This window comes from Choloepus didactylus, assembly GCF_015220235.1.
Source record: "Choloepus didactylus isolate mChoDid1 chromosome Y unlocalized genomic scaffold, mChoDid1.pri SUPER_Y_unloc5, whole genome shotgun sequence".
NCBI classification, from domain to species: Eukaryota; Metazoa; Chordata; class Mammalia; order Pilosa; family Megalonychidae; genus Choloepus; species Choloepus didactylus.
The window spans coordinates 193,415-218,132 of NW_023637627.1; the positions used below are offsets into that span (position 1 = coordinate 193,415).

Genomic DNA, 24,718 nt, shown 5'->3' on the forward strand with positions numbered 1-24,718 from the left:
CCTTTTCACCACTTGCAAGTATAGAATTCAATGGTGTTAATATTCACCTTTTTGTACTACCATCACCATCATCCGTTGGCAACTCTTTTCCATTACCTGAAACAGAAACTCTATGGCAGTTAGGCATTAGCTCCCCATTCCCTACCCCCACATCCGGATCTTCAGGAATTTTAAGCAGAAAGGAAGAATAAACTCAAGGGACAAAGATAGGTGGCTAATAAAAGAGAAATTTAAATCAAAAGCCATGACGTAATTTGTTCTGAGCAAATGGAGATAGAAAATGAGGAGAAAACCAAGTCCTCATGAAGTTAAGCAGTACTTCATTGGCCATATTAAATACCTTACATTACTATTTCTCTCCACCCCTTGGCTCGGGAACTTTAATTACTCTATTGTAGACTTTTGTCCATGACTCATCTTTAGCACTGGATGATAAGTTCCTTGTAGGGAAAATAGGAGCCCCATGCTTTCTAGAATTTCCCCACAATATCTAGTATGAAGGCCTTACTGGAAGAGTAGCTCAGTAAATGTCAATTGGCTGCCTTAATTAATGAACAGCATCCTCTTTTCCATAATTCTTTTTCCAAGTTAAATGATTTGGAAGATTTGAGGAGGCCAAAAGCTGGATGATATTTTACCCTTCTGTTGTTGGATAAATCAGAGGAGAAAGTTATGACTTAACAAATCACTATTACCTTTTTCAAAAGGAATTGGTGGGTCTAATGGCAACCATCAAGTTGGAATATTAGACACACAAGTCTTAGGAGAGATACCAAAATCCAAAGAACTTTTCCTTGATTCCAGACTCATTCATCCAGACCAAAGAGGAACATCAGGAGACCTTTTTTTCTTTTTGTTATTTTCCCTTTAAATCTGACCGGTACTTACCCTGTGTGGCAATGCCATTTTGGAAGGTTAGCTCTATCAGAGCAGGGGTCTTGTTGATCTTCTTCTTGTTGTACCTCCAGCATCTAGAATAGGATTTCCTGGCATATAGGTGCCAAAGGAAGCATCAACTCTTTCCTGAGGAAGGGCAGGAGGCAGAACATGAAAAAAACCAGAGCAGAATCTTAACAAATTCAGTGATGCTTTGTGGGCTTCAGAACATATTAATCTGTACAGTCCTAAGACTGTCTGAGGATACATTGAATAAAACTGCAAGTCATTGCATTTTAGTCATTCTCTATTCAGAGTCATTTTGATGTTAGAAGTTATTTTACCTTGGTCCTATTGGACTTTGGTTTCATTCAGGGGGTGCAAAAGGTTAGAATGACTCTGTCATGCAGCAGCATGTTGTAGCAATTGTGATTTTATAGGCACAGTCTAAATGACTTAAATTGAAGGCCCATTGTCTGGGCCAGACTTGCAACCATATACCATGAATAATAACTCTGTTAAGCATGATTGGTTAGGGGCACCATTTTTTCTTTTCTGAGCAACTTCTTGGTCCTGTGACAGGGATTAATGATATAACAGCCATAAGGTTGTCTTTGCATTTGATAATAGCCTATAGCAGTAAAGGTGTGTGTTTCCCATCAAAACAGCAAATTTTCTGAAGAGTGTAGATAAACTTGACAACAAGAAGGAGAGTCAGTAGCAAAAAAATATTATGGTTGGCTAAGCTTATTTACAGAATGCATTGTCACATAAGAAAAGGATTCTGGAGATATGTTGAGTTTTTAAGCAAGTAAACCTAGTGTCTGAGGTGAAATAAAGAAAAAAAACCTGCTTTGACTTTTGTTTCTTGATTTCCTTACTCAGGTGCTGACCCCAGCACAGATCAAATCAATTTGCCAGGCGATTCTGGACTCTGGGAAGCAGTATGCCGTGAAAAAGAGGAAACCATTTCCCCTGATGTATTCTTATTATGGAACCGAATATTTGGGTGAGTGAAGGTGTTGGCAAAGGCGTGTAGGATGAAAGGAGTCTCTAAATTTAATGTTGAATACAGGCTACAGATATCATCACTATTCTTTTAACTAGAAGTATTTTAAAATGTCATTTAAAACAAGTATTGATGATAAAAATCAGTTTAATATATTGCCATTATTTACCTGAGAGAAATGAAGCCATTTCAACAATTAGTCTCATTAACAACTAAATTCTTTTTTCTAGATTGTGAGTTCATTGATCTAATTTTGCTGAAGGATTGTGAACAATTTTTACAGTCCTGGAAAGCAGTGCTTCTGCACAGGGAAGCAATTCAGCCACTAACATTTTAAAAGCAATTTTTGGATTTTGAGCAATATAAAGTGTAACTTCATTATTCCTCTTTTGAATCCTTACGTGACTTCCCCTAACTGTTGAGCAAAGCTTACAAGGCCCTTTGTGATCTGATACCTGCCTCCTCCAGACTGAAGCTTCATCTCTCCCTTCCCTGTTATCATCCAGCACAGTGTCCTGCAAGCAAAGTGTTCCCATATCTATGTACCTTTGTGCATGTTCCTTCTGCCTAGAACACCCCACTACTCCTGCCCCCTTCATCTATCTGTAGTGGTTATACCCAGACTTTAAGATTCTGCTCGAATGTCATCAGATCTCCTGAGAAACTTTCTTTGCTTTTGGACAGGGGGTTTGTTGAAAGCTTTCTGGAGAAACATACATTTCAAGTTTTCCCCTGAAGCAAAATTATGTGGCATCATGTCACACTACTCACACTTCTATTGGAGCCCTTATCACATCACACTGTAATTAGTGGCTTACCTGTCTGACTGTCTTAGCAGACTTTGTGCAGCTTCAGGATCGGGACTTTGTCTCATTTCTCTTCAAGATCTCTAGACGTTACCAGAGCCTGCACATAATGAGTATCCAAATGAATGAATGAATGGCTTATGAAGAACGTCAGCAATGAGCTTATAGACTAGCAATTCTCTGAGAGTTTTCTCAAAGAATTTTAAGTTTCTAAGTTTCCCTAGAAGCAGATCTTGAGCCACAATTTTTAGTCTAAAAGGTTTATTTGGGAGGTGATCCCAGAAAGTGTTGATAGAGGAGTGAGGAAGAGAGGCAGGGAAGAGAAGGAAGTGAATAATGGGTGCATTAATAAGCAACTGTGGGTAACTGAGGGGCAGTTCCATTGGGGACTCTGAGAAACTGTATAGACCACACCTCAGAATTGTCCCACTTCGGGAGTGAAGAAGCAGGGGTACTTGTCCACCAACTCCCTGCTTAAATTGTCAAGTGCTCTCAGTGAGCAGGACCCACTCCTATGACCAGAGAAAGCCTCAAGCAGATTCATAGGTTCTTGAGGTACGTAGTGGGAAGAGTATGTGTACAGGGATGGTGAGTGTGGATTAGGTGATGAGCAGGGCTCTGATAGCCTCTGCTTAGTTCCTAATAGAGCTCTCTCTTTCATTTTTCAGGCTTATTAGAGAAATTAAAATTCTATCCATTTACATATATAACATAAGCCACATTCCTTTCTAATGCATAACAATTTCAAATCCAGTGAAAGGTGCTTTTAAGTTTCATGGACCAAATTTTAAGAAGAATAGACATTTTGGTTGGATACATGCTGTTTCTGGGCAGCGAAAAGTTCAAATCAAGTGTATGGCAAAGTGAAAAGTGCCTGAATGAAAAGAGAAAGCTTAAAAATATGGAGTTGGGTTTAAAGAGCAAGTCCTCACAATATATTCACTCCAGCCCCACCCATTAATCAGGATTCCACTGATTGGGAATGAGTGAAAACTTCTACAGGGGCTAGGCTGACTTTCCCTTTGTTAAGCTAATTCCTTCTCCAAAGGCAGGCTCAAACGTTTGCTAGTTCAGTACCCTCTTCTGGAACCCTTAGGAGTTCTTGAAAACATTGCTCAGGTGACATTACCTGTGTAGAACCTTCAGCACTCCCTATGATCCCAAGACCATGTTAAAGTCTCCTTCCTAGGTTCTCTTTTGGCTCCTGGTACTTTCTTAAAATTTGTTCCACGAAACTTGAAACCACCTTTCTCATAGAGCTCTTATCACCTCAGGTTCTAATTATTTCTTTACAAGTCTGGCTCTCTCACCTGACTGAATGGGGAGGTCTTCAAGGGTGTAGACCTAGTCATATTCACCTGCATATCTCCAGGACTCAGACAATGCCCAACACAGTGCTAAATATGAAGGATTAAGTAGATTAACACTAATTACTAGTTTCTAACATCGCAGAAGAAGGTTTTTAGTCTGTTTGTTCACTACTCTGTCTTCAGCACCTAGAGCAGTATTTGGTACATAATAGGTGCTTAATGTTTATCTGTTGAATGAATGAATGTTTAGTATATCTGGAACAAGTTATTTTCAAGCATTTTAGGAGCGTTACCATAAAACTTATTGATACGTCAATTACGAAGTCTTTTTTTAATGTCTCTTCTCTTAAAGGAGGGGTTGGTCAGCAGACTTTTCTATAAAGGACCAAATAGTAAACATTTTAGGCTTTGCAGGACATATGGTCTCTGTCGCAAATGCTTAACCCTGCTGTTGTAGCACAAAAGCAGCCATAGACCATATATAAATTAATGAGCATGGCTGTGTTCCAATAAAACTTTATTTATAAAAACAGGCATTGGGGTGAATTTGGCCCACATGTCAGAATTTGCCAACCCGTGCTTTAAAGTATGTTCCCAGAAGCCATTCTTAGGTAACCTGATTGTTATATTACTATATGTGCTTTTGAGTAATATTGCCATTTTTTATCCTATGGTTTTCTTTTCACTAAATCAAACTGACCCTGCTCTCAATTGCATGAATTAATTGTGCTTTATGTGTCCATATAGGGGCAGCTCATGGCCTGTCATCCATTCTCCAGATGCTTCTGTCTTACCACGAGCACCTCAAGCCCTCAGATCAGGAGCTGGTATGGCAGAGTGTGGACCTCCTCATGGAACAGGAACAGAACTGCAACTGGCCCCCTGAGCTCAGCGAGACCATTGAGAGAGAGAACGAGCTGGTCCACTGGTGCCATGACGCCCCAGGTCTCACACACACACTGAGTTGAAAATACTGCCTTTCATCTAGCTTAGGCAAAGGGAGATTCCTTTTCTGAGAAGTGAAATTATTTCTCATCTTATATCATTACCATGTGCCTTAGTTTCCCAGGGCTACTGTAACAAAGTACCATAAACTGGGTGGCTTAAAATAACAGGAATGTATTGTCTTGCAGTTCTGGAGGCCAGAGATCTGAAATCAAGGTGTTGGAAGGGCTGTGCTCCCTCGAAATCTGTAGGGGAAAATCCCTCCTTGCCTCTTCCTAGCTTCTGGTGTTTGCTGTTAGTCCTCGGCATTTCTTGGCTTGGTCCTTTAGAACTTCAGTCTCTGACTCCGTTGTCACATGATGTTCTCTCATGTATCTCTGGCTCTTCTCCTAAAAGGACACCAGTCATATCCATAATCCAGTTTGGCTTTTTCTTAACTAATCATGTCTTCAAAGACCCTATTTCCAAATAGGATCACATTCATGGGACTGGGGTTAGGACTTGAATATATCTTTATTATTATTATCATTGTGATAACATACATACAACATAAAATTTCCCATTTCAACTACCTTCAGTCATACGATTCAGTGGTGTTAATTCCATTTTCAATTTTGTGGTACTATCAGCACCATCCATTACCAAAACTTTTCCATCACCTCAAACAGAAACTCTGTACAAATTAAGGATGAATAATCTATTGCCCCTCTCCACCCCTACCCCTGGTAAGTTGTATGCTAATTTCTGACTGTATGAATTTGCATAATCTAATTATTTTATATAAGTAAGATCATGTGAAATTTCTTCTTTGGTGTCTGGTTTATTTCATTCAACATGAGGTCTTCAAGTTTTATACATGCTGTAGCTGAACATATCTCTTTTGGGGGATGCAACTCAACCCATAACACTATGTGAGACAAAAAGGTCAGGATGAAATTTTTCAAAACCAAAAATGTCTTGTACTGCATAGGATCTCCAGAAATGATACTGTATTTTTAAATATATGATCTACATCTAGTTGTATATAAAGTTAAACTAGCATTGTCCAATAGAAATATAATATGAGCCACAAATGTAATTCAAAACATGCTAGTAGCCTCATAAAGAAAAGTAAAAAGAAACAGGTGAAACTTATTTTAATAATGTGTGTTATATAACCCAACATACCTGAAATATTGTCATTTCAGTGTGGAACCAATTTAAAAATTACTGGAATATTTCACATATTTTTTCACACTAAGTCTTTGAAATCCAGTGTGTATTTTACACTTCTTTCACATCTCAGTTCAGACTAATCACATTGCAAGTGTTCAATAGCTACATTGGACAGTAGATCTAGATCTTGAAAATTCAAAATATGATCCCTGGACTAGCAGGATGGGCAACCTGTTAGCTTGTTAGAAATCCAGAATCGTAGTCCTTACCCTAGGCCCATTTTAACATGATCCCCAGATGATTTGCATTAAAGTTTGAGATGTACTGTTCTATAATTCTTCAAATGTGGATTTCCATTAGAACCTAATAAAAAGTCTAGAAAAAAGAGAAGCCATCTCCAGTGAACTCTGGAATTGAGCCTAAAAACATGTCAGACACCATCTTTTCCTTTTTTAAATCCCATTAGACCTTCTGAGAAGGGGTACATTGAAAGGAGTTAAATACAAAGAAATGAAATAATTTTGGTTAATTGGCCAGGGAAGAGATTTTTAAAAGACCATGTAGCACAAAATTGTTGGATCGTGAGTGGATTGAATTTTCAAGGCTAAGTTTCAATGCCATGAGCACAGCTCAAAATATATATGACTCCTCCTAACTTTGGTGCCTGATTTTTATTACCTCCTTTACCCCCTTACCTAATTAATATTATTTAACAGAACTGTAATTCCATTTGTCCCTCAGTAAAATTTGAGTTGCTGGATAATATAAGTCTCAGTCCGTTGGCCATATTTCCTGTCTGCCACGTTTACCTAAGGAAGAGGCTTCAAAGGCACCTGTGTGCTCTTGTACCAGTTCCAGGGCATTGTGCATTATGTCCAGGCAAAATCCTGCCAGTTATAATTTGAGCCCGTTTATTTCTTCTTGCTTTGACATTTGTGGAGAAACACAGCACTTATTTACCATTCTGGAAAGAATATCTCTTCACATTATGCTCAACAATCTCCTTTCCCATTCCCTTTGATCATTGTCATTGATGGTCTCTGGATGTCCTCCAAGCACCTCACGAACCTTGAATTTTGAAGATGTCCCAAACTAAATACAGACTATTTTAAAAGGACTCAATGTGCTAGTCAAAGCCTTGAAAAGTGGGAAGATAATCAACTAAAATGAGTGATTGGGTCAGTTAATTGATGTGGGTGTGTCGAAGGGCAGTTATTTTCCATACACCAAATACCAGCTGTCTTTGTACATCTTGTACCATAACAGTACAGCACAGAATTCATCACTTTGGGGACTTCATTTGTCTTCCTTTATCATTCATGTTCAGTATCTTGGTAAGATTAAACATAGTTCCCAAAGCAAAACCATTCGATCCATGTGTTCACTGAACTACCCAAAATAAACCAATTCATAAATGAAGAACCAGATGGGGCCCATCATTTCTTCCAAACCTCACCCCCACCCCAAGGGTATTGGTCTTGTTTATGAGCGATGTGCTAAAAGCAGCATGAGGAGAGATTATAAATCTGATAACTGCAAGTCAAGGGCCATCAGGATCTCTCTGAATTTGACAATAGTAAACTCTCAGCAAAAATTCTAAAGCAGATGACCTAGAAAAATCATTTTTTGAGAGTAGATTTATGAACAGTGCAGATGGTTTAGGGCAGCAGATCAATTCTCTGATTAAAACCTGCCACAGATAATCCACAGGGTGGAACTTCATTAATGACACCTTATTGTCATCCCTAATTGTTTCCTATTGACTTTCCTTCAACCCACCTCTACAGGTGACAGCACCAGTTATCATTCATGTAGTGAAGAAATAGTTCTTGACTCTAATAATGCTGGGTTCTAATTGTAGGTTCAACACTAACCAGTTATGTGACCTTGTGAAAACCGCTTTGTTTCTTATGTGCCTTTGTCTCTTTATCTGTGAAGTAAGCACATTGGAATGGGGTGGTGGAACTCAATATTTTTATCTCCACAGACTCTTTTTATACTGTGGACCCTGCCATTCCTAGAGGGATGTGTCTTGAAAGCTTTGCCAACCTCCATGCTTATAAATACCCAGTGTGGCTTATAGCTTCTCTCATTAAATGCACTAAAGTATAACAGACAGATTGATGTGACCCCTTCGTAGCCTCAGTGATTCTGAAATACAGGGCTAGATTCCTTTACTAAAACAAATGCTGTGGCTAAAATAAAATCTAGACTGTGTAATCTTGCATCAGTACTTTGGTAGCACTGACAATGCATTTCCTTTACTCTGTGAGAAACATAAGGGTGTATGTATGTGTCTGTTTTACTCATTGCAGAAGGGCTCTTGTGTAGGTGCCTTTAACAGAGACCTGCAAGGGCTTGTGGAGTGTAGGTGCCAGTGGTCACTTAGCTTTGTAGCACATTGTACAACTTGTGCCTCACTGAAATTACAGATCCCAGAATGGACCTGTGTGGAAATTCTTCAGTATGTTGAAACTGCATGTGCTCAGTCGGGCTATCACAAGGCTCTGCTAGAGCCCATGTCTGGGAAGATTTAGTCTCTCAAACCATATTTATTAAGTAATAATTAACTCCTTTCCCCAGTTGTATTTGGCAGATATACATCAGTGCTGAATTTCTTATCAATGCACAATAATCACTGTTCCCATGACAAAATGATATGGTTCCTAAAAAAGCAAATAAACCCAACATTCTTTTCTTTTAGATTAAGCAGTCTAATTGTGGATTTCATTGCTTCAGTTTTTCAAGGTCTTTTCCATGTATCATTCTGTGATCCAGGTTATAGGAAGAAGCCCTTTCTCTCTGGAACCACAGGATCAATACCTATTAAGCTGCCTGGGACTAATGGCCTGGTATAGCAATGACACCATCTTGTCCTTCCTTCCTCATCTCTCATTCCTACCTCCATGGTGGCCTGGGCTGGGGTGAGAAGTGAGGCATTGTAGGGTCAACAGACATTTATAGAGCCCTTGCCATGTACCAAGCACTATGCCACAAACCTGGGGAGCTAAAATGGGCAAGATACAATGCCTGCCCTTGCGTAGTTTGCACTATATCACGGCAGGCAGATATTTAAACAGATAATTTTAATATGGTACTCTATAAATGCTAAGGTTTGTATAGGAAGCAATGGGAGTCCAGGGGAAGGATTCCTGGTGTTGGCTCTGGATTCAGAAAGGGCTTCCTGTAAGAGGTGATACCTGAGCCAAGGAATGTAGGAAGGATGCTCCAAGAAGAGTGGACAGTATGGGCAAAGTCAGAGGCATAGAACCACATGGTGAAGGAAGGAGAACTACAGGCAGTTTGGTTTTATTGAAGTGAAAAGTTTCAAGCAGGGAGTGGAGGAGAAGAGGTGGGAGGAAAGTGTAGAAGCTGGATCACCAAGAGCTTTCTATGGCATGCTAAGGCATCTAGGTGATTGGGAGCTATTTAGCAGGTTTAAGCCGAGGAGTAACATGGTCAGATTACAGTTTCAGAGAAGTCACTCACTGTGCAGCAGGATGAATTTAAGGTGTGGCAAACCGGGGTCTGGAGGCTAAGGTAGTCTCCCAGAAATGCTGATGACAACCTGAGGGAGGATAGTGAGAGGAGGACCTTTCTGTGTGCCCTTCCTTCCCTCGGCCTAGAACACTTCCCTCTCCAACCTCCTCTTTGCTTGGTGTCTAGAAGTAGAGCGTGCTCTCAGGAAGAACCTGTAAGGGAACGAGGGAAGCAGGATAGAGCCATTGGAAAAGCCAAAGATGAGTATGTCTCACCTGGAGACTAGTGTCACCCTGATTCCAAGGCAGAAGCTAAAGAGGCACAAATTACACCACAATACTGGTTCCATCTTGTACCCCTGTGTCAGTCATTGGCTGAAATCTGCTAAGAGGGTGCGTACGCTAGCCTCCTGCTTGGTCAAGGTTAAAATGTTCAAGAAGGGAGCAGCTGTGAGCTTTTAGCAGCCAACTCTCATAGTGACTGGGAGATGGGGCACCTGCCAGTAAGGCAAAGGGGATCTGGGCGGGACACCAACAGCATCTACTACACTGGCTAACTCCTCCTTATCTTTCAGCGCACAGGTTAAATGGCACTGCTCCGTCTTGTAAGCCTTTCCAATAATGAAGTGATGGTTAGAGGCCCTAGAGGCAGGAACTTTTAAAACCTTAGCACCTACTACTGTGTCTGGCATATACAGGTGCTCAATATCTAAACATGCACCAAGTCCTGGGAAATGTGTCTTTCATTCACTTCCTTTCTATCTTTCTGCCAACATAATCAGCTTATGGCTGCCCTGTTGTACCTCTTTAGTTCTCTCCTGACATAACTTTGGGACATTGTGTCTATAATACCAGTCACATTGTTAACCAAAGGTTAAAACCAACCAACCCACCAGAAAGACACTGTTTTTTCCGTGGTTCCCTATTGTCCATAGAATAAGTTGCAAGCTGCTTAGCAGGGCTTGTAAAACCATCCAAAATCTGAACCCAGTCTACCTTTCTACCCCACTGGCCTCCATGTGTCTTGTCCTTCCTGCCTCAAAATCTTTGCTCTTGCTGATTTTGGTGCCAAGAATGCCCTCCCTATCTAAGCATCCTACAAAGTCCTGAGCAAGTCCTACTTCCACCCAAGACCTCCCCTGACTGTCTCCCTGAGGCAACTTTCTCCTTTCTGATCCCTCTAATATTATTGACCATATCACTCATCTTATGACCCGGCAGCATGATGAACTACATGTCCTATTCATGTCTGGTCATATGTACCTACTTTTATCTCTTCATCTAGACAGTGGCTTCCTATAGGGCAGGCATCATGTTTAGTGTTAATTTTATATCACCCAGGGCCAGGGCTGGCTCCATACTTTGAGGTGGGGGGCAGGCAGTGTGACATGAAAATGCAGACCCTTTGTTCAAAAATTATTAAGAATTTCAAGCTCGTGACAACAGAATGCTAAACCAAGCACAGGGCCATTCTACAGTGGGACTTTGTGGGACTATATAGCCCACATGCCCATGCAGCCAGCCCTGCCCAGGGCTATGTATACAATAGATAATCAATGAGCACTTTTGAAAGAATGAATGCAGTGAATGAATGAATGCATATATACCTAAATAAAGTTCAATTCTTTCAGTTTATTGGAGATACTTTTTCCCAAAAGTGAAAAAGGAAGATGTTACAGGTAAAGGCAATCAATGGTTGCCTGGAAAGCACTGGCTGAGGAAAGAGCCCACTGCCATGTGTGTGTTCTTCACAGGGAATGTCAAAGGATAAATTTGACATTTATTTAAAGAAGGCAGAATTATGACTCTCAAATATAAAATGAGCATATATCAGCTATTTTATTTAATTCATTGATTAATGAGGGAACATAAAAGATATTACCCCTGGTTCAAAAGAGAACCCAAAGAGCAGGCACAATTATAGGCCATTAGGAGTGCTGAAATGCATTTGCTTAATTGTTGCAAAATCAGCTTTTTCCACAGAGGCAGAGGGAAGTCAAGCCAACCTCTAGCAGACAGAATGTGCATTTCTATGGACAGGAATAATTTACATCACTATCAGTTTTCTAGAAGATAACAGATTCTATTTCTACAGAGTCGAGCATAGTCAAAGACAGTAAAAGGCAGAGATAACCTGGTTGGATGAACTGATCAGGATACCCACCAAATTTCCATCTTTCCCAGTATTTTTTCTTAAAGGAGAAAAGTAGGCTGAGCAGGAGAGAGAGGGGTCTTATGCTAGTAACCTCTTCCCTGAATATGAACACCTGGAACTTGAGGGAAATCATTTCTATTAATAGCCATTTGTTTCTGTTCCTGCCTTTGTAATTGATAGTACATTTGTTGATGAGTTTTTTTTTAATTTTGAAATAAATTCAAAGTTACATGAACAGTTGCAAAAACAATACTAGCCCCATACACAGAATTCCATCATACCCTGACCCCCCTCCCCAGGTAGCTCAATCCACCAACTTTAACTTGCTGTCACATTGCTATTTCTTTCCCTCCCTCCCTCCCTATCATCCATCATCAATTGCTCTGTCGTCTGAACATATGAGAGTTAGCTGCACACATCCTTGAACATTCACTATAATTCACATATACACTTCCCATGAACAAGAACATTCTTTCATGCAATCCCATTAAGTGCAGCTAAGAAGTACAATAGATTCAACAAGATAAAAAGCTTACATTCTATATTTCCTTTTCCTTATGTCTCAACTGTGTCCCCTTGAGCTACCTGTCCTCTATCCTGTCCCATCCAAGTTCATCCTTAGTATTCAGTTGTCATCTAGTTAGACTGACTTTTTTTTTTCAGTTGTGGAAACATATATACAGCCTAAATCTTCCCATTCCACTCCCTCCCTAGCCTTCCATTAGTGGGATTAATCACGTTTAGAATGATGTTATGCTCTTTCCCACCATCCATTACTAGAAATTTCCCTTCACCTCAAACAGAAACCCTACACTCATTTCTTAACTCCCCATTGCCCCTTCCCCCAATTCTCTTAACCCAAACTCTACTTTTCATCTCTATGGCTATATTCTCTGATACTTTCTTTGTGTTTACTGTGGGGCTTAAAATTAACCTCTTAAATCCATATCAATCTTGTTTTTCTTTGATACCACCTTCACTTCAATAGGACACATAAACTATGTTCCTATACTCCTCCATTCCCCCACCTTTATATAGTTGTCTAAAATTACATATTTTACATTGAGTTCAAAACCACTGATTTGTCCTTAGAGTTTGTGTATTTTATATCATGTAGGAAGTAACTAGTGGATTACAGTTCAAAAATTATTGACTTCTATTTGTATTCCATTGTGGTTGGAGAATGTGCTTTGAGTATATTCAATGTTTTTTTTTTAAATTTCTTGAGGCTTGTTTTATGTCCCAGCTTATGGTCCCTTCTCGAGAAAGATCTGTGATCACTAGAGAAAAGTGAGTGTCCTGGTGATTTGGGATGTAAGGTACTATATATGTCTGTTAAAATTCTCTCTATCTCTTTCTCCTTTCCCTGTCTCTCCTCCAGCAGGGCTCCCCTCAGAATCTGAAGTAGGGCAGGTCTTTCATCGGCAAAGTCTCTCATTTTTTAGTCTGAAAAATTTAAGCTCTCCCTCAAATTTGAAGGAGAGTTTTGCTGGATAAAGTATTCTTGGTTGGAAATTTATCTCTCTCAGAGTTTTAAATATGTCATACCACTGCCTTCTCTCCTCCATGGTGGCCGCTGAGTAGTCACTACTGAGTCTTATGTTGTTTCCTTTGTATGTGGTGAATTGCTTTTCTCTTGCTGCTTTCAGAACTTGCTCCTTCTCTTCAGTATTTGACAGTCTGATCAGAATATGTCTTGGAGTGGGTTTATTTGGATTTATTCTATTTGGAGTTCGCTGGGCATTTATGCTTTGTGTATTTACATTGTGTAGAAGGTTGGGGAAGTTTTCCTCAACAATTTCTTTGAATACTCTTCCTAGACCTTTACCCTTCTCTTCCCCTTCTGGGACACCAATGAGTCTTAAATTTGGATGTTTTATTTTATCTATCATATCCCTGAGATCCATTTCAATTTTTTTGATTTTTTTCTCCATTCTTTCTTTTGTTCTTTCATTTTCTGTTCTGTGGGCTTCTAGGACACTGAGATGTTGTTCAGCTTCCTCTAGTCTTGTATTGTGAATATCCAGAGTCTTTTTAATTTGGCCAACAGTTTCTTTTATTTCCATAAGATCTTCTGTTTTTTTACTTAGTCTTGCTATGTCTTCTTTATGTTCTTCTAGGGTCTTCTTTATGTAGCTTACATCCTGGGCCATGGTCTTCTTGATGTCCTTTAAATCCTTTGCCATGTTTTCGTTCCTTGATTGTAGAGCTTTGATTAATTTTGCGAGGTATACTGTATCTTCCGATATTTTGCTTTGTGTGTTTGGAGTTGGATTCTCCATATCTTCTGGTTTTATCATATGCATTAAGATTTTCTGTTGTTTTTGGCCTCTTGGCATTTGTTTTGCTTGATAGGGCTCTTTCAAGTTGTAAAGAAAGAGGGATATCGATCTGATTTTTCAGGAGCACAGTTTGGTGACGTACACTTTCTCTAATTAACCAGCAGATGGCATCTGTGAGTCACCTATATCCCTCGAGTCAGTTCTCAACCTTTTTTCCACTTTGTGTGGGGAAATGATTCTTATGGGTTCAATTGGAGAACTCAGTTTGGGTGTGTTGCTGGAGCTGTCTGCCCTGAATGTGGGACGTGTGTATGGGTAGCCAGGGAGGAAGGGCAGTTCTAATGTTCAAATCCCCAAGGATCCCAGAGATTCAAGGCTGCTGCAAAAGTCTAAGCCTTCATTTCCGTTCAGCCCCAGCCTCTCTCTCTTGCTGATCCATAAACCACCGGACTTGGTGTATCTACGTCCCTGGGTTCTCCAAGCAGATCCCCCCTCCCAGCCACGTTCCTCCAGTAGCTCAGCCAAGGGAAGGCTGTGCTACGTCATCAGTGCATGCCGTCCCACAAGGGAAGCCCCGGGCCACCGGGCTGTGCAGCGCCGCACTCCCAGCCCGAAGCAAAAATGGCCGAGCGGGGCGTCTCAGCCCCCTCCTTCTTGCACAGTTCCTCCTTCCCAGCTCCGGGACAATTGGCGGGGCTTTGGGCTGTAGGCACGGCCCCAGGCAGGAGTTTATCCAGCCCTCCAGGGGCTAACTGCTAGCTGCGGGGTTTCTTTCTGCTTCTGGCTCTCCCCTCCATTCCCCCGAACCCAAGGGTGTCTGCTGCAGGCTATCTTCCCGGCCAGACAGCAAGAGGCCAGCCCAGCCCCCTCTTGCTGTGTTTTTCTGCGTGGTTCCCACAATTGCTACTGGAGCCGCTCCTGTTTTTTTTTTTTAAAAAAAACAGCCAGCTGGTCTCCATACGCTGAACCCTGGCTTCCCCAGCCCGCCGCGTGACTGCGGTTCTTCCAGCCAGCTTACTCACTCGTTTCAGAATGCCAACTCCCGGTTTCACCAAGTATACGGCCCCTCTGGAGCTAGGAGCCCTCATCCAGTTGGCATATCGCTGTAACTGGCGTTCTAGGTCACTTTATGGTTTTTAGCTAGTGTTTTTCACGGAGGCATTTTTTTCGCCCTGTCTCAGCTAGCCACCATCTTAGTTCCTGTTGATGAGTTTTGAAGGCAAATTTCTTTCCTTGGAACAATCAAGTTGAGAAGGTCTTACTTCACAGCTGAAGTAGGGAATCTTGGCAAGGTTGTTTGGGAGCATTGTTGTTCTTGGAAGGACTCCCAGTTTTGCTCTTAAGGAAAGGTGTGTGGTTATACATACTTAAACCTCACAAATTCTGAACCTCTGTGGGGTAATGGGCAAGCTGTATACACATTTAGCCATTTCAAAGAGTCAGATTTGCATAATACTTACCAGAGTATGCATCATTAAATATTAACTCATTTGTAAATTATGGATTTTACCGATCTATGTACTTCAATTAAAATGTTGCTCTTTCTTCGGGGGCCAATCCTATGATAACATTAAAACAACTTAAACCAAATCTCACAGGGAAAATAATCAGCCTTCCTTACAGAAGATTCTCTAGCCTTGCCAATCAAATTGTGGTTCCTATAAAGGCACTTGTTAGAAATGTGGTAGCTGTGGGCCCTATCTCAGACCTACTGGGTCAGAATTTCTGTTTTACCAATGCCCCAGATGATTGGTAAGACTTTTGCAGTTTGAGAAGTTCTGCACTACAGTGTTAAGCCCTGAAAGTCACCTTTAATGTCTGATGTTTTAACAGGAATTGCCTATTTGTTTGCTAAAGCTTATCTGGTTTCCAAGAAACCGCAGTACCTGGACACATGTATCCGGTGCAGGGAACTCATGTGGCAGAAGGGCCTGCTGAAGAAGGGGCCGGGGATTTGCCACAGTGTGGCTGGCAGCGCCTATGTCTTCTTGCTTCTATATCGGCTCACAGGAAACTCTAAATACATCTATCGAGCCCAAAGGTCAGCCATTCTTCGTATGCATTGTTTTCAAAATTTTTATCTAATTAACCTTGTTTTATAGGTAAGGCATTTACATGGTTTAAAAAGTGCAAAAAGAAATATATCAACCATGCCCTCTAGCCATTTAGTTCACTTCTCTGGAGGCAATCAGTGGTACTTACTTTCTTGATTATCTTTCCAGAGATATTCTTTGTGTATACAAGCAAATAGGTGTATGCGGACTTTTGTCCCTCTTTTTTTTTATGCTCAGAGATCATCCTAAATCAGTATATAAAGGACTTCTTCAGTCATTTTTGTTGTTACATGGTATTCCCTTGTATGAATGAACCATAATTTATTTACCCAGTCCCATATTGATGGATATTTGGGTTATTCCCAATATGTTGTTCTTACAAATAATGCTGTGATGAATAGCCTTGTACACATATCATTTTGCACATGCATTGCTGTATCTGGAAGATAAATTGCTAGAAGTGGAACTGATGAGCAAAAGGGTATATATATTTGTAATTTTTATAGATGGTGACTAATTGCCTTCTATAGTTTATTCCCTGAAAAACTGATTAAAATGGAGCATGAGCTGTGTACCATACAACACTGCTTTTGATAGAAATAACTCCTGATTTGTAAACAAGGTAAACTGGACCTGGATAAATGTGAATGAACTATAAATAACTTGATGGGAAGCACAGGTGGGGGCTTCCCTGAATGCAGAATGGCATGAAATTGGCATTCCCTTTGAGGGGACTTGGAAGAAGCTATGTCCATAGGTTGTTACAAAAAGATACTGGTTTCCTATATGGCACTTATGCTTTCTAAGTCTAGGGGGCTCTCACAGTGACCAGTGTGGTTTTTTTCCCCTTATATCTGAGCTGTCACTTGTAGGAGTTTAAAGAACAGCCCTTGTACTATTGTGAGGATTCCCACTGAGGTGTACACCTGATAATCTTACTGGCTATGTGAACTTGAACATGTCATTTAACTTGTCCTGTGTCTCAGTTTCCTCATCTGTAAAATGTGAGAAATAGTTGTTGGAGCATTGGATGGTTTAAATGAGTTAATATATGCAAAACACTTAGAACAATGCCTGGGGCATAGTAGCTGCAACTTAAATGTTCACAGTTATTATCACTATAAACTTGAGTTATATTATTAGACTTTTCTCAATGTATAAATGTATGCTGATGTATGTATGTATTTAGGTATGTGTGTATATGTGAATTTTAATAGGCTCTTACTATCATACTGTGTGCAGCTTATAATTTTAAATGAAAACTTTCTAAGAGGCATCTTCCTTTTCAGTTTGTATAGACCTATCTCATTGCTTTTAACAGCTGTACAGTAATCCAGTATGGATGTATCATAACTAATTTTAGTGGTCTCTAAATAATGGACATTTGGTATATAGACGATTTTTATTAATGTAAAAAAAATGCCCCAAATATCTAATACATACCTTTCTGTGCATTTTGTAGGGGAAAGTTTGGAATTGAAATGGCTAGGTCCACAGATATTTCTTGGTTTATAACTAGCCTGTTTTTACCTTTTGCCCATTTTTTTCTATCATGATGCATGATTGAGGATTCTCCTGCTTTGCCATTTCCTTTCCTTGTAATTTGTATTCTCTTGCCCTGCCAAGTTTTAAATGCTTTTCTTGTCAAAGTTGTCAATATTTCCTTTAAGATTTCTGGATTTTGTGTTATCCTTAAGATGACCCTCCCCATTCCAAAATTACAAAAAAAGATTAATTTACATTGACTTTTAGTAACTTTATGATTTTATTTTAACATTTAAATAATTGATTCATCTAGAACTTATTTTTATTAATGATGTAAGACAGGGATCAAACTTTATGATTTTAATGCAAAGCAAATGTTTCCAATAGTATTTGTTCACTAATTTCTCCAATGATTTGAAATTCCAATTTTACCATAAACTGAATTTATATAAATATGTGGTTTTGTTTCTATTCTGTTCTATTTGTCTATATCTATATTTCATTTTTCATCTATTTCTATTTTTTCTTAGCTATTCTCTTATTTACTTATTCCAGTTGAATTGTAGGATCGATTTGTCAAATTTAAAAATCACATGGAAATTTGGTTGGAATATGACTGAATTTATAGACTACTTCAATGAGAATTAACATGTTTAGAATACCAAGTTTTTCCATTCAGGACCATGGCATCCTTTCCATTTATTTAAGTCTTTAAAAATATCATTTAGTAAATTTTTTAATACAATTTTGTTGAGATATTTTCACACACATTTGGTGAAATTTTAGTCTTACAAAGAAGGCCCGTATGTTTCTTGTTCATTTTATTCCTAGGTGTTTTATGTTTCCAGATTTATTTGAGGGAATCTTTTCCTCCATTATATTTTCAGGTTGTTTAATACTGGTATATATGAAAACTTTAAAAAATTATATATTTTTGCAGTTTATCAATTCTAAGATGCACTTTTTCATATAAATCTGCATTGTATCAATAGCTATCTTAGTTTTGATAAATATGATAATATGTCTTACTGAACTCTTTCAATGTTTCTTTTGGTTTTTCATTAGATTCCATTGGGTTTTCTAAATAGACATATGTATTATCTGCAAATAATCATAATTTTAGTTACTTCATCTTTCATATATATACTTCTTTTTAATTTTTCATTTCCTATTGCTTGGGTCAGAATCCCCATAACCCGGTTGCATAATAAGAGGGATAGCAAACATCCTTGCCTTTTTCCTGATTTTACTAGAAATGATTCTGCATTTCACCATGATATTTTAAATTGGCTTCTGATAATGCACATCACGTCAGATCATGAGAATCCTCTGTTGCAGATATGGCTTCCCACATGACTCAGGGTAAAAGCCAAAGTCTGTCCCATGAATAAAAGGCCCTACGTGATCTACCCTCCCATTACATTTCTGATCTCATCCCCTAGTCTTCCTCTTGGTTCTCTCCACCACAGTGATTTCCTTGCAATTCCATTTAGTTGCCAGGTACATTCCACCTCAAGACCTTTAAGTTTCGGTCCCTTCCATCTACAATGCTCACACGCTACGTGTATATCTCCTAGCTCTTTCACTTCATTCAGATCGTTACACAAAAGGTATTTTCTCAGAAAGGTCTTCCCAGGCCACCTTATCAACTTTCCAATGTTAAATAAACATAAAATATCCTTTAGCTATTTGCAGGTATGCACTGAAAGACAGACCGACATATGTAAGTCCTTTAATTGAAGCTCCTTTGTTTGGGACTCCTGTTAGCTTGTTGCCTCCCTAATATGCTTAGCTGGATACCTGACCAGTTGTTTTCCAAATTTAGCAAAAGAAAGTCATTTTGGATCTTATCTAGGCTAATGGGATTTCACCTTTGGGATAAATTTCATCACCTTTGGGATAAATTTTCACCTAGAAATGTCTTTTTACAAGGGTCAGAACCACCCCTCTATATTCTGGAAAGCCAGTCTTAGTTCAGAGAGTCTTGGTTATAAGATTCAGGGATCCAGAGTCCTTCAGACAACTGAAATTTCTCACATATAGGTAGAAGGCTGAAAATGTGCAGGCAATAGCTGAATATTATTTGGGCATTGCATTTAATTGCTTAGAGTACTGAAATTTCCACTTCATTATAATTCAAAAGTTAAATACGGTATAGCCCAAAGAGGGGAGGCTTCCCTAGTTTTGGAAGTTTCTGAAACAGTAATGTCAAACAATGTGTACCTCCCCAGAATAAACATTACTTGGTCTTCACCTATTACTCTTTTAACATACAGTTGGCATTTATGGCTACAGACAAATATTTGACAACCTTTTCAGTTTCTTTTATTATTATCTAATTATTCAGTTTTTCTACCTCTTTTTGAATTAAGTTTGATAGTGAACATATTCCTATAAAAGAGTATAATTCATTGGGTTTGCAAATAGTTGATGTAAAGCCCTAATACTATTGTTCTATAATATTTTAAATTCACTATATCTGTGGTTGTATGCCCTCTCTAATTCTTAATGCTTTTCCTTCTTGGTAAGGCACACCAGCAGCATTTTGTCCATATTGTTCATTCTTTCAAGAGATTTGTTCTTAGTTTCAATTCTTTTTTTTCTCCTTTGCTTCCTAATTCCTTATTTTATGCTTTTATTTTGATTTTCCACTGTTGCCTTCTTTTGTATTGTTTTTATTTTCTGCAATTTTAAGAAATCTTATTAGACTATCTTTCATCCTTTATTATTATTGTTATTAACAAAAACTCATATAGCTATGAATTTTCCTTGAAGAGTTTGGTTTTGGCTATAACTAATAAGTTTTGATATATAATGCTCATGGTATGTTTAATTTTTAAAAAATTCTGTAATTACCGCTCATTTCCATTTTAACTAAAAAAGTTTTAGAAAAATGAATGGCCTGTTTGATTTTTGTGTGCTTGGGTAGATTTTTGAAACAATTATTTTCATTTTTTATGTCAACATTTTCCAGATATGATCAGTGTGCAGGTCAGAATGCAACAAAACTGTTACTCTTATGCATTGCTGATACTATTATAAATTGCTATATATCATTTAGAAATTGTATTGAAAAATAGAAAATGTTTACTGTATTATTTTTAAGTGGAAAAATGCAGGCTACCAAATTGTGTACATGCTATAAATACAACAATACAATAAATAAATCAAAACTTTGGAATAAAAAGGTCAAAAGAAGAGAGAACAAAATTAACTGAGGTTTTTTTTAAGTATGGTGGAATGGTTTTCTCTGTTTAACAAATATTCTGCTATGTTTATGTGAAAAAGTAATATTTGTATTTATCAAATGTTTTCTATATACTTACAGTCTAATTTAGAATATCTTTACTCTTTACAGCTAGTCCTATGGAATTCTGCAACTTCACCATTTTATAGTCAGATTTAAACATTAGCCAAAGGGCATATACCATGAAATTATCTGAGTTGGATATTTCAATTCCAAAGCCTTTCCTCTTCATACTACAGCTCAGTTTTCTAATCAAGGATCCTTGAACTTTCTGGGAAAAATATTACATTATTATTTCCATTAACCTCAAACTGAAATGTAGCATATCCCAAGCCACAGGAGTATTAGCAGCAGCTGGGACTCTGTCAACAATAGAGATGACATTTACTATCATGTCATATTACTCTTGTTGCTGATTTTGTGAAATATATTTCACTCCCATTACTACTTATAAATGTCGACAGTTATTAGACCCACTGCTAGATCTTGTTATTTAAAGCATGAGTAATATATATGTGTATATATATATATAACTATATCACAAATTTTGTTTAAAAATTCTTGATAACTATGCTTTAATACAATTGGTTTCCTTGGGAATGCTGTATATTTAATTTTATGCATTTGAAAACTTTATTCTGAAGTAGGGTCCAGACTTCCAGATGATCCATGGCACCAAAAGTGTTAAGAACCCCTGAAGCTGTACCAAACTGCTGCCTTCATTTTATAATTGCAAATTTTGAATTAATTGTTAAGGTGCATCAACATTTTGCTGTTTAAAATGTATAATTCCATTTAAAAATTGTGGCATATGGAGGAAAACATTGACAGAAAATTGTCCCAAACAGAATTGCAGTGTTTCCTGCTAATTTCCTTTAGGCTGCCATAATTCCAAGAGCTGTAAAAGATCAAATAAGTAATTATTCATAGGATCCCCAATGTTGTAGCAATAATCTAAATTTATGGCCGTTTCAGCTCTCAGGCCTTGCCAAACCTATGAGCTCCAACTGCTGAATTAGTGATTATTTTTGTTGGTGATGAGAATGAGTGGAGCAAGTCGGTAAAGAGATGACATAGGTGACAGCCCTTTAAAAGCTGTAAACTACTATAAAAATGTTACTTGTTAAAAATACTCTAATAGGATTTGTGACAAATATAAAAGAAATAAAGAAGGTCTTTCATAGAGAATTTAGAGACCAGCGATTTATTTTAAGGGAGATAGTCCTCTATCTTGTAGTTGAGTTTGCTATTTGATGTCATGATTATAAAACATTGCTTGTCTTTTCCCATTCATCTTGTTTTGTTTGTCCAAAGCCCAGATTCTATAAAATCTTGCCCATTTTTTTTCAGTTTGTGCTCTCTGTCACATACAAATGAAACCTAGCTCAGAAATAATATGCTTGTAGAAACACAGCATATTTACTTTTTAAAAGAAACAGTTCTATACCAGTTTGCTTCTATTCAAGATAAATAAAAGTATGTTTTTTCTTCCCTTTTTATTTTTAATTATTTGATGACAGAAGAAATGAAATCTTCAGAAAATACCAAACTGCTTTGCTTTGCAAACTGAAAATACTTGGATTTGCTTGCCAACATAATTTGTTGTGAAACATACACAATTATATAACAGATCCTCTTTTTATTTTAACAGAAAAAAAGGCTTTCTTAAAATAACTTAATTTTATAATTCTGGAAAGAAAATGATACTAAAACTTTAACTTAATAAGAACCAACCCCAGGCCAATAGTATAAGAACACTCATGTTAAAACTGTTCATATTTTCTTCTTCTCAGGTTTGCAGAATTGTTATTTACTGAGGAATTCAAGGCTGGTTCTCGGGTCCTGGAGAGTATATACAGCTTGTATGAAGGCTTCTCCGGGACCATGTGTTTTCTGGTCGACCTGCTGCAACCCAGTCAGGCTGAGTTCCCTCTCTTCAGCGTCTTTGTTTAAAAGGTTCCACCTTCCATTGTGGCCCTGCACAGAAGGCCCCTGAGATTTCCTGAGCTTACCCGAGGCTGTTTCCACATAAACCACATTCAATGGTATCACAACCATGAGCCTTAACCATGAGAAGGAAGGGCTCAGGCAGGTGAAGGCAACATGATACCAAACTTGAGAGAGAACAGTCTGAGAACCTGCAAAACAAAGACACCACAACTCTTTCCATAAACCGTAGAGATTTAATATTTCAGGGGATAAATGTGAAACCAGAGGTCAGGGGAAAAAAGGAAAAGAGAAATGATCTGTTTCATTAGTTAAGATATAGAACAGAAAGCTGAAATATGGACTATGGCAATAAAATGCCAATACCTTTGCAGTTGGCCAATTTGACCCTCCACTCCAAAATTCAGAAATAAAGACAATCAAAAACTAAAGTAATTGCCCAGCTGAGACCTGCTAGGAGGGATGGAGTGTCAGGTTGCTGAAGGACATAAAATGTAACTCTTGATTGTCCTAAGCCTTCATTTATTGAAATTCATGATTTTTAGAGAGTTTGGTTAGGAACTTCTATATTTTTTGGTCATTATCCTGGACACTTGAAAGAAATCGTATCATAACTTAGTTTAAACCCTGAAACTCAAAGCTTCCTTAGGCCGTAGAACGTCTCTTTTCCTGGTTCCTTTTACCTTCATAAACTTCAATTAGAATAGTAAAATTCATAGGCTAGCAAATACTGTAGCAAGTATTGCTGTCAAGTGTTTTTCTTCAATTTGAAGTATGAGCTGTGTATTATTTTTTGTTATAATTTAAAAAATACTGTTATGTATGTACTCTCTATGAAACTATTAGCTGAACTAAAAAATATGCTTTTGGAAAAAGAACAGGGTAACCACTACAAAGGTGTGTCATTTCTGCATTTGAGGAAATACTGTGTCCCCTGGGACAGGTAGACTTGGGCTGAGAAGTAGGCCAGTGATGATTGAAAGAACATTGCTCAATTTTACACTATTAGATTGAGAGATGAGTGAGCTCCCTTCCAAGACACAGAGTCCACTGAAAGCTGGCTACAATACCCATTGAGTCTGGTTGTTATATCAAATTCAAACCTGTGTAAACGCATGGCAGTTGTAAATGTGCTTCAAGTAAACAGCAGTTTGCAAAACACTGTAGGAGCATCTGTCACTTCAGTACTCAAATCATGAATCTACCCCTTTCCTAGAATTTGGTCACTGCCAATTTTCCTTATCAGAATGAGAAGGAAATTGTGTACTGCCGAAGTTTTAACAATTATTTAAATAGCTATTAAATATTTGGATATATATGTATATGTATAGTTCAGTGATTCCTAACGCGATCCATACATAGACTTTGGGAAAACTTTGGAAATACTCTGTTGCCTGAAAATGTTGACGTTTGTGTGCGTACACATACTCATTTTTCTGGGAAGAAGTTCTTTAGCATTCATCAGATTCCCAAAGAATCGATGACCCAAGAAAGTTAAGACCTGCCTTTGTGTATTCTATGACTGTGTATGTTTGCACTCACAGAACAAATCAGGACAAAATAGTTTTGAAAAAGCATACACCTCTTTAGGCTTATTGTTCAGTTTTCACATCTTCAGTCATAAACATATAAAATTGGTCTCAATTGTTTATCTTTCAAAATACTCAGTTTGGGGCAATACCACATAAATAGCAGCTTTCAGATGACTCCCAGTACTGAGTTCCAGAAGTTCTTTCATGAAGAGTCAAGCATCTTCCAGAAAGCCTCAAGGCAAAATATCTCTTACAAGCTAGTCTTTTGAAATGCTAGTGACACCTGCTTGTCACCATCTGGTTTAAAATTCATTTCATTTGATCCCATAGGCTGAAGATAACAGCCATACAATATACAGGGCTTTATGGAACACATGCTTTTTCATTGTCCAGCAACCCCTTGAGGTGTGTTAGATAACTGCTCCAAAGTCTCACA

The 24,718-nt window shown here is 38.3% G+C and overlaps 1 protein-coding gene across 1 annotated transcript; it reads left to right on the top strand.

Annotated features, from left to right (window-relative positions):
- Positions 1 to 899: 899 nt before the first annotated feature.
- On the top strand, positions 900 to 22,823 carry LOC119525971 (lanC-like protein 3). The gene is made up of 5 exons (XM_037824742.1): positions 900 to 914; positions 1,762 to 1,885; positions 4,749 to 4,946; positions 15,851 to 16,058; positions 22,597 to 22,823. Exons 1-5 carry the CDS (start codon positions 900 to 902, stop codon positions 22,754 to 22,756), a joined length of 705 nt encoding a protein of 234 aa, XP_037680670.1. The 3' UTR covers positions 22,757 to 22,823.
- The last annotated feature ends 1,895 nt before the right edge of the window (positions 22,824 to 24,718 follow it).

Coding starts and splice junctions, on each gene's coding strand:
- LOC119525971 (XM_037824742.1), top strand. Junction 1,886..4,748: donor TTATGGAACCGAATATTTGG/GTGAGTGAAGGT, acceptor GTGTCCATATAG/GGGCAGCTCATGGCCTGTCA. Junction 4,947..15,850: donor CTGGTGCCATGACGCCCCAG/GTCTCACACACA, acceptor ATGTTTTAACAG/GAATTGCCTATTTGTTTGCT.